The following is a 10650-nucleotide window of genomic DNA, read 5'->3' as shown; positions in this document are numbered from 1 at the left end:
GTCGAAATATATTGAAACTTTTGGTCGCGTTATCGGGAATAGCCGAAGCGACAAGAGTAATCAGAACAAAGATAAACGCCGGTTGTCCATACTTGGCCACGTAGTACACCATAAAACCAAAAGTCTCGTAAGGCTTCGAATCGTACCGTTGTACGCAAATTGTAATGGAAAAACAGGCCGATTCCAATGCGAGGAACAAATATACTAACAGAAAATTACGAAATCTATTGTTAATATTCTCCATGCTCTGGTTGAGTTCGTTGTGTCTCAATCGCACATTTCTTAAAGTTCGCCCATTCAAAGTGATCTTCTTAGCTAAGTCTTCCATACACCGGTTGAAGGACTCGACACATTGACACACGCTTGAAGACAAAATAAAGAAACCGAATGCCAATAATGGACAGCAACCCATCAAAAACAAACCCCCCATGACGTTATCCAAACCTAGAAGAACGCATTTTGTTTCCGGCGACCAAGTGGTAACGTTTACACCAAAAGTCATGATCGACACCCAAGCACTGGAAAATTCCTCGGAACTGTTGCATTTTATCTGAGACATAAGTATCAGTACGACTGTCATAAGGAAAATATAGCCCAAGGTCAAAATAAGACAAATTTTCCATTTAAACACTATTTTCACGGGGTCAAACTCGTTTCGCGCGGTCATTCTGAAGGTCTCGTTAAAAGTCGACAGGACACTTTCGCGTCGCATTATCAAATAATTTAAACTCATAGCCGAAACGGTGTACATATTTAAATTTCCAATTACCCAAAAATCGAACTTGTAGGTGTTAAATAGTAATCGAAAATACCGGCTGAAGGCGTAATTAAGATACACGGTAGCCATAATCAACCACACCTTCCCGCATCGCTTTATCCATTTCCAAAATTTGGTATGGAGTAGTTTGTCTACTGATATTCGTTGCACCTCCACACTGTTGATTCGTTCTGGTACGCTACTTAAGGAAAGTGTCGTAGAAGAAGGCCTTGCATTTAGACATTCGACATCCATGATGGTAATAATTTCCAGATTAAAAGAGACGTATAAAATTGCGAACATTTGGCGTTTGCGTGTCAAAATGGGGAGGCTTCCAAACCGAGCGAACAATGGCATCCACCCAGAGTACATCGATTACTCGAGGCTTTTAATAGTTCTCTACGTTGGTACTCTCTCCAAAATAGAATGGAATTCGATTATACACAATAACAGCTTGGTAACCTTTGCATTTGGAAAGGGAACGAAACGCATTAATGCTAATGAGAAATACAATATTGAATAGCAACGAAGAACAATTAACTTTTCGTTTCTTTGTAAACTCGCGCCCTGCCCTCTCTCAGGGGCCTCTCGGATACTTAGGAAGATGCAAATGTAAACAAACAAACAAGCAAAAGACACTATTGACGCAAAATAGTAAATACATTTATTTATTTATTTTACACACACTATCAATCTTAGAGTCATGATATTGCGCTGTAAACGCGGCAAGTGTCATCATCACTAGCTGTAACAAACATTTCTCCATCGCTGCAAATAAAAAAATACACCACAATACAGGCATGGCCGTCTTGTTTCTAAAAAAAATTCTACCAGTTGATTAAAGGGCAACGCGAGCGGCCATGTAGGGGGTGCTTGATTTGGAACTATGTTTTCTTCTACAAGTCGTAAGTTGGTTTTCCAAGGAGGATTTCATACCGCACGGAAACCTTATTCTCATAATATCATTGGTGTAGCCATGTGGTGCAATTTCGTTCTCATTCGCGTATTTTTCGATTTTCTTAGCTCAACACCAACGATTCCCGAAGATTTTAGGCTTCGCTTAATTTATTTATTATGGAGAAAAGAACTGAGTTAGTTTTCGAGAGTTTGACGTTGATATTTTCGATTTAACAATATTATGGAAAAAATTATTTGCCAATTGAAAATTTTCAATTATGGAGGTTGAAACATTAGGCCTTGGACGCGTTATATCTCTGACGCTAGCCTCACATACTTGGCCTTATTTCCAGTCTCGCTTTACAATTTCTAAATCATTATACCCCCGACAGAATATTTATCTTTTTTTATATAAAGGATCGGATTTGTTGGTAACCTCCAAAACCCTACTCCCTAAAATGCATAGGTAGCATAGTTGGCATAGCTCCGGCATAGGTCGATTTCTTACCTTAAACGTTGCTACTATAGTAAGTAAACCAAGGAGCGGAATCACTATTTATAAGGCATTGTTGTTTTGTATCAGCTCTTTTTGTCGAGATTCGTAGGGATATAATACATTCCACGCCCGACATTACCTGGTGCGTAAAGGCCCATTTTCATGCGCGCTGGTAGCGGATAAAAATTGTCAAAATTCGCATCCGCCACTCGCAAGCGTGAAAATAAAGCTAAAATATCTGTTTGAAACAGATCGACGCGGAAAGTGAAAAAGTGTGTAGCGGAAGCGGATTTTGTCGATTTTTACCCGCTGCCAGCGAGCATGAAAATGGGGCTTTAGGCTTGGTGCTGTCCTCTAGGTTGCGTTATAGATGGCCCATAGCCTTTTTTAGTATGGAACCCGGCGCTCGAGCGAAGTGAGTGCGCGTCGCCGTTAGGCGACATTATTCGGCGAAGACTTCGATCCCCCCTCGGAATCGCGCGCTAAGTCCGGCGAATCCAAACCGCCACGTTTCTCGTGGGCCGATGTCGCGTCGATCGATTTTAGGGAGCTATGCCATAGAGCTGCAAAAAGAGCTATGCCTGATACAAAACAACAATGCCTTATAAATAGTGATTCCGCTCCTTGGTTTACTTGCTATAGTAGCAATGTTTACGGTAGAAAATTGACCTATGCCGGAACTATGTCAACTATGCATTCTAGGGAGTATCCTCGAAAACTTCTCTTTCCTGGGAATTCATGGACTTTGCTATCGCATATGAACCGCGAGAGGCGCATTTATAAAAAAAAAATTCGGCAAATATGGTTCTGCTTTTTTTTACAGAGGGAAAGGCTAAGGCAGATAGCGCATGCCCAGTCATTATTTTTATCTATAAGATAATTTACCCCCTGCATGGTCACTTGCGTTGCCCTTTAAAGACCAAGAACAGAGTGAATTTCCAGCCCTCTTCTTAAGTACTCAATTTTTTTACAAGTGACAGCTTGATTTCCAGTTTGAACCACTTAATTGCCAGCTTGAGCTAGAGTTCTTCTGGCTATTGTACCTTACCCCTTTGATTTGTATATTATATTCAATGCTGTAACTCCTCAAACAACTCGATTGAGTTGTCGGGGCCTGGACCCCTTCACAACATACAGATTTACATTTTTTTTCATATTACTTTTCATCCAAGCATGGGCCAAATCATGATAAATCATTTATCATGATTTGGCTCAATTAATTTCAGTGCTCAAAATGGAATTATTCACGAACTGGAACGTGTTTCCTTTAAAAAATTCCGATTATTCGGAAAAATGGAAGCTGTGAAATAAAAAATTAATCTTTACAAACCAGAACAATATGAGGAAAAACGTTTACGAAACGGAATGCCGTTCCAGTCCATTTCAAGCACTGGTGGAGGTTATAGTTTATAACCCCCACATCAGAAATAAATTGCAAATTGCACATGAGAAAATGAAATTTTTGCTCTTGGCCTTAAAAGGACCACAAGTAGGGCGGAAAAAGACTAAGAATATGAGTGGTCAGATGTACTATCACAAGGTACGAAAGAGGAGGATCTACTAGATTTATACCAAAATTCTTAAAACGCTGGTGGGGCCCTGCCAGACACATTAAATGAACAATACCTGCTTATTGCCATGTCTAAAATATTGCTCTTGTGGCCTCTCCACGTCTTTTTCTTTTCACCCGTTAAGGCGTCAATTAACATGACTTTTCTGTCATAACAGGCAGCAAAAATGGAATTTCCATCAGGATGCCAAGATACTTTTACAACAGCCGACTGAAAGATAAAATGAATAAAAAATATTAATCATATTTAATATTAAAAGGGAATATTTTTAAGCAAAGCTAATATATTACTATTTCTTTTAACTTATGCCTTTCCATCTTGTTCGTTGTATCCCAAATCACTATAGTTCCCTCATTGGTACAGAGAGCGAGTGTGGAAGACGTTGGTGAGAAAGCTATCGATTCTATGGAACCTTTACCAACCTCAAATTTTGTTATGATCTAAGCAACGAAACAAATAGGCTATATACATATTTAAGAAGTGACTTGAAAAAATAATTACCTTTCCGCTATTAGTAGCTATAATTCTCACAATACCACTAGCTGAACCACAAGCTATTAAAGCATCATCGTTTGATGAAGTTACGGAGATGATGGATGTTTCTATACCAATTTCTAAATCTTCATCATTGGGTGGATCTAAAAAAAAATTGCAAAAATTATTTATCCCAGATCTAATGAACTAAACCGAAAAACATTTATGACACACCTTCAATTTCAAAAATTACACTCAGCTCTTTTAGGTCCCAAAGTCTTAACGAACCATCATCATATCCTAACAACATTCTTTTTCCTTATGGAAGTAAATTTTTATTAATTTGAATCATGAATGTAAAGCAGTTAACTTGAAATTCTTTAGTATAATACCATCTTTAAGCAGAGTTCCTGTCAAGACTGGAGTTCCAAAACTTGGAAAGGTTTTGGTGGAGCCATTGGGTACTAGCCACATCCAAGCTTCGCCCGAAACAACTCCCGCAAGTAAAATATTAGCTCCTTTGTGCCATTTTAGCCACTAAAAAGTTTAAAATCGATTAAGTCTTCTTCTTTCCCGATGTTTTTTTTTCAACAGTTATTACATTACCCCTAAGTCTGAAACATCAAAATCCCAAATCTCAGATTTGTTTTCCAGTCTCCAAACTTTAATCTTTCCTTTCATGTCAGCAACAGCCACCAAAGATCCATCATGGTTAAAGCAGCAAAATGAAACCGAATCTGTGTACCCTGGAAGATAAATGTTTTATTTAACTTATAAAATTTTTATTCTTATTTAAAAGCACCTTACCAGTGCACTCAAAAACCAATTCTCCAGTTCTGACATCCCAGACGTATCCTTTATCATCTCCACCACCAGAAACAGCGTGTGTTTTGGCCTTATTTATGTCACAACAATAAACCGATTCTAAAAAACAATTAGTTATTGGTAATATTCACCAAATTACCATTTGGCCTAGTAATGGGAAAATTGTACCATTATGTTTCTCAAATTTAGTCAAGGAGTCATCTTGCGTAAGATAAGTTTCAAGATCACAATCCAATGGAGCCTCATCATCTTCCACCGAGAAACTTGGTGATTCTGGTGAATCGTAACCCTCAATGGCTTCTATTTCTGCATCATCTATAATTTCAAGGTCTAGGAAAAATAGTTTAAAGAAGCAAATCATCAGTTGTGATTTCAGGATTTCGCAAACAACGAATTTGTAAAAATTATTACCATCTTCCCCAATGGGGACATCATCCCCATCATCATCATCCATAATTGGTGGTGGTGTATTTTGTCTCATGTGATCCTGCATTCGCTACTAGCTACAAATTGTCACACTTCATTGAATAATTTCTACAAAATTTTGTCATATATATTATAAAAATTTTATATTTACGCAAGCGAAGTAACAACATGGATGATGAATGTAGCACGGTGGATGTAGGATAGATAACACACGTTGGTTTCCAGTAGCAGACTACAGTTTCGCTTTTTAAAAGAGATGGCGATACTTTTGGTAATTTGGCTCTTCCTCCTTGGAGCAGGGAAGTATTCTGGAGTGGAAAATCCCATAGTGGTAATAAGAACGTCCTTTCCCGCCTATTGCTGTTAGAATTACCCAGACTACCCCGGTTAAACGGTTTTTTGGTCGAACGTCAGCTTTATCTGCCATCATTCTGGCTTGATGACGTCCGACCAAAAAGATGGGAATTTTACAAAGCCGCAGGTGGCGCCCGACTTTTCCACTCCAGAATACTTCTCTCTTCCAAGCTTCCTCCATGCTTCCTCCCTGAATCTTGGAGGACACTTGTTTTATTCCTCCAAGCCTGAATGATCATGAGATAGCTTTCTCTAAACAACTTTTTTTTCAAAGAAAATATAATTTAATATTGGTGCACAATTTGGAATCTGCGGTCTTTCTCGCAGATGTCGTTTTTTGTTTCTGCATAAAGACTAGTTTATTGTCTTACATTCGACTCCTTGAGATCAACTTTTATGAGCCATTTGCATTCTTGTATCCATAGATATATGGAATAGTATAGATCCATAATTTTACGGGGAGGAGCACGGAAGTGACTGCTAGCAGACAATCGCAAATGTCTGGGAGGGTTACGTATAAGCGCCATCTGATGGTGAGCTTCCTGAGGTGACCAAAAACTAATATAAAATGTCATAGTTCAGCTTGGTGGACGATATTTTTTAATGGAATCTCTAGAAGTTTAAAATTAAACTTAAATTTAAATCTAACTTGTAAATAACTGTTGAAAAACCAATAACTAAGGCAAATGAATCTTTTCTTATAAATATACTTTGTATTGTAGAATAACGAACCTCAAAAACTAGTGTAATTAATAATAAACTGACCAAATTCAACGATTACCAATACACTATAGAGGTTTTTATTAAAAACAATTTAAAACCACGTTACATGTTTCGGCTTATGGCGTATACGCCGCCGTTGTAACACACTTTAAAAACACTTAAAGCGTTTGACAACGGCGGCGTATACGCCATAAGCCGAAACATGTAACGTGATTTTAAATTGTTTTTAATAAAAACCTCTATAGTGTACTGGTAATCGTTGAATTTTGTCAGTTTATTACTTTGTATTGATTTAAATAAGGTTTCGCTAAGGCTTAGGGGAATGAAACTTAGGAATTTGATGGGAATTAGAATGAAACAGCTGTACAAGAAATTGTTAGGAGTTATTGCACTTTGAATATTCTGATTTATTAATATTGAATATTTGTGTTTGATGGCTTCACCCTTTATTTGTAGATTCTTATATTTTGCTATTTTGTGTAATGACGAACATTATAAAGTCGGAGAATTTAAGTTTCTTCAAGAGCTGTGACATTTACAGTCAGAGTTAGAGTGAGTCGGGTGGCTACAGTGGCGTAGCGGGGGGGGGTTCCACTCGTTTGAACGTAATTTTGGGGTTACACCTTGACACCCGACCGTGAAAAAAATAAAGACTGCGGTTACATGGGGGGTTTGAAAAACGTTTTTAGTAGAAGCGTCGTTCACGAACAACGGCGTTGAAAAAGCGAAGGGGTTACATTACCGGTTTTGGGGAGAGACCGAAGTATTTTTCCACCTAAATTCCATCCTACAATTCATCCTAACTGACCCACACACCCGCGCAATGACCGGCCGGATTATTTAGATCTAGATTTCGCGAAGAAAAGGTTAAAAAAATGGAAGAATTTGATAATGTTTTAATATCTGTATTAATTCAAGTTTTACTATCGTTAATTAGCCAGTATAATAATTTACAAATGCTTAGAATTCAACTATTATCGCGAATGATGAATTTTCGAAAAAAAACCGTTCAAACAATTTTAGAAACTGCCTCAAATTACGAAGGAAATTTAATTGATCCCATACCAAATCAATTGCCCCACCTTTTTCCAAAAAAAAAGAAAAAACGAGTTTGGATGAAACCCAGGAGTAGTGACTGGTGGGATCGTATAGTTAATGAAAATTTTGACGACGAAGACTGGTTGGAAAACTTCAGAATGAAAAAAGAAAGTTTTAATCGTTTGTGCGAGATTGTGGAAAACGAGATGTCACCTAATGAATTTTGCGTGAGAGAACCAATAGCTCTTAGAAAGCGAGTGGCAATTGCCATATACAAATTAGCTAGTTGCTGTGAAAGTAGGGTGGTTGCTAACGCGTTTGGTGTTAGTAAAAGCAGCGTGGTAAACATTTTTAGGAAATTTGTGATGGTCATGTCACGAGACAAACTAAGAACCTTTATTTCATTTCCAAATGAGGATGAAGCAAAACAAATAGCTATGAATTTTGAATCAAAATTTAAATTTCCGCAAGCGTACGCGGCAATAGACGGAACGCACATTCCGATACTTCCACCTCAAGACGGGTTAAGGTAAGTTTACTTATAATTAGTTTGACTGTCTGCTCAAAACCTAATCAAGTACTCCTCTACTTTAATTAGAGACTTCATAAATCGAAAACAATGGGCATCATACGTTCTCCAGGCTGTGGTTGATGACAAATTTTGGTTATTAAATTACCTCTTATACGCGAAACATCGTAATTTCTTTAATGGACGAACTGAAATGTTTTAATTATTTTGTTATGTTAACAGTTTTAGGAACATAAGTTGCAAAGTTCCCGGAAGCGCGCATGACGCGCAGGTTCTTAAGGAATCTCAAATTTTCAAAATGTCTCACCAGCTTCCTAAGGTATATTACATTACTTTAAATCAGGGGCTGCGTGACCCTTCCAAACCAGTTGATATTTACCACGCGGGATTCTAGGTTAGTACTTGGATTAACAATCGTAATGCCTACCGGGATATATCTCTTAGAAAAAACTCGACAAGCAAATTAATTTTGCGACAGCAGCGCCGCTTCGGCAAAGTTAATGGAGAATTTACGAAACTCCCGTAACAAGTAGCCTTCTACAAGGCAGAACCCGTAACAAACACAAATGCACGCGGAACGCTAGAGTGATATATCCAGGTAGGCACTACTATTATTTATTCAAGGTTCTAATGTGAACAAGATATTGAAATGATCCGGGGTGTAGTTTTCACCCGGCACGAGGGGGGTAGGAAAAGTGTCACAAGCGTTTGCTTCAATCGCGTCGTTTATTGTTAATCCAAGGCTAGTCTCGAGCCGCCCCTGCTTTAAATAGTCTGGCTTAGAAGCTATTAGAAGAGGAATGATGTCGAAAAGTATATTTTTTGTGTTGCGTAATTTGTTTCAGCTTAATAAACTATATTTGTAAATTCATTAGGCACCATTGAACGTAAATGGGGTGGATGTACCTCTTATGATTTTGGGAGACCCAGCATACCCGTTATTACCTTGGCTTATGAAAGGCTATACAGGGGCTGCGGCTAAATCATCTCCAGAAAATGAATCTTTTAATGTATACTTAAGCAGCGTACGAATGGCTGTTGAGATAGCCTTTGGGAGGCTCAAGGCAAGATGGAGAATGGTGTTGAAACGAATGGACGTACATTACACACTAGCCCCACATGTAATAGCGACTTGTTGCACTTTACATAACTTTGTAGAAGAACAAAAGGAAGTTATAAATCCTAACTGGATGACAACTGTTCAAAACGTTGAAACCGAACAATTTCCCCAACCAAGACAAAGATCAAAAGAAAACTTTGACGACGACGCAGCTTCTGTTAGGGAAACAATTAAAACATACTTAGCTGAAAATTTTCCTCTTAAAAAAAGTATAAATATGTAAATAACTAAACATTTTAATTTTCTAATGAATAAATTCATTTTTATTGTTCCCAATAAATTCATTTCTATAGTAGTAACCTTTTATGTACTTCCCATTTCTAGGCTTAGTTTTATTTATTTATATAACTGACTCGCTGCATCCATTCGTGAGTAGCCAGGCTGTCCATAAATAGGCATTGGAAAACCAGACAGCTGATTCAGAAATGGCATACTTGAACCAGCTAATTGAGCCAAATTTGACAAGGGCGTTCCAGTCGGTGATGTAATGGGCCTAATTGGTTCAGATTGCGATGTAATGGATCTAATTGGTTGTTTTGGCGTAAAATGTATTGATTGGTTTAGATGTGAAAAAGGAACCCCTATATTTGGGAATGGTGTTCCACTGTGGCATGGCTCGTTTCGGAGGGGTGTTCCACTGTGCCATGACTCGTTTTGGAGGGGCGTTTCTCTGTGGCCTGGTGAGTTTTGAAATGGTGTTCTGATATGGCTTGGCGAGTTTTGAAAGGTGGTGACGATGTGTTCTGGTGCTTTATGAAGAGGTAATCCGTTGTGGCCGGTTACGTTCTGTGAGGGTAGGTCAGGAGAAGTGCTGGGTGAAACGACGCTGCTGTTTTTTTATCCAGTATATTCATCAGCATTTTCTGAAAATCGGTAATTTTCGACCCTAATTCAGCTTGCGATTGATCTATTTGTTTATTAATCTTTTTCATTTGTTTCTTCTCCCATTTTCGCTGTTTTTTTAAAAGATTTTCTGCCCATTCTTGTTGAAATTTCTGGTTGATTCTCGATTGTTTGGAATGTTCTTCAGCGTAACTAAGTAAAGCCAACTCTTGCTTAGATCTTTTGTCTTTCATGTTAGTCCTGCTGCGTTTATTATTATTATTGGTGGTGGTATTATTTTCAACATCAGTTTCTTGCCCGGTTTGAGAAGATTCGCCCACATGACTGGCACTTGGGCAAACGTCTGTTATTTCGTCATCTGTTCGTGTTAAAAATTTCAATTAACGTTAAGGCCTAATATCAATTGCCCGTCTAAATATCAAACTAAAATCGACGTATTTGTAACCATGTTTTTAAAATATTAGTAAAAGTATGAACACGAATTATTTTGATTATCTTACTTCGCTTAACTATCGGATCGTTAAACGCTACCTAGTTTTGTAATTTATTGAATTTAGATAAAGGAGTTTAATTACATAGTTCATCCCTCGGTTCATC

The 10650-nt window shown here is 37.9% G+C and overlaps 1 protein-coding gene across 2 annotated transcripts; it reads right to left on the bottom strand.

Moving 5' to 3' along the window:
• Nucleotides 1-1400: 1400 nt before the first annotated feature.
• On the bottom strand, nt 1401-5687 carry LOC149923565 (angio-associated migratory cell protein-like). 2 transcript variants are annotated; one of them, XM_090161125.1, is made up of 11 exons: nt 5598-5687; nt 5432-5523; nt 5189-5350; nt 5003-5119; nt 4802-4941; nt 4588-4732; nt 4430-4513; nt 4223-4359; nt 4012-4161; nt 3777-3931; nt 1401-1525 (listed from the first exon to the last, which is right to left on the bottom strand). In XM_090161125.1, the coding sequence occupies exons 2-11, from the start codon at nt 5511-5513 to the stop codon at nt 1459-1461; spliced, it is 1239 nt and encodes a 412-aa protein (XP_090017251.1). In that variant the 5' UTR covers nt 5514-5523; nt 5598-5687; the 3' UTR covers nt 1401-1458. The 2 variants fall into 2 exon arrangements, with proteins under 2 accessions (XP_090017251.1, XP_090017252.1); XM_090161126.1 differs by having other exon boundaries at nt 5432-5654.
• Between the last annotated feature and the right edge of the window lie 4963 nt (nt 5688-10650).

This window comes from Leiobunum rupestre, chromosome 10, assembly GCF_980474605.1.
Source record: "Leiobunum rupestre chromosome 10, qqLeiRupe1.1.hap1, whole genome shotgun sequence".
Classification (NCBI taxonomy): domain Eukaryota; kingdom Metazoa; phylum Arthropoda; class Arachnida; order Opiliones; family Sclerosomatidae; genus Leiobunum; species Leiobunum rupestre.
Note: the sequence above shows the minus strand (reverse complement) of the source record. Positions and strands in the feature narration are given on the sequence as shown.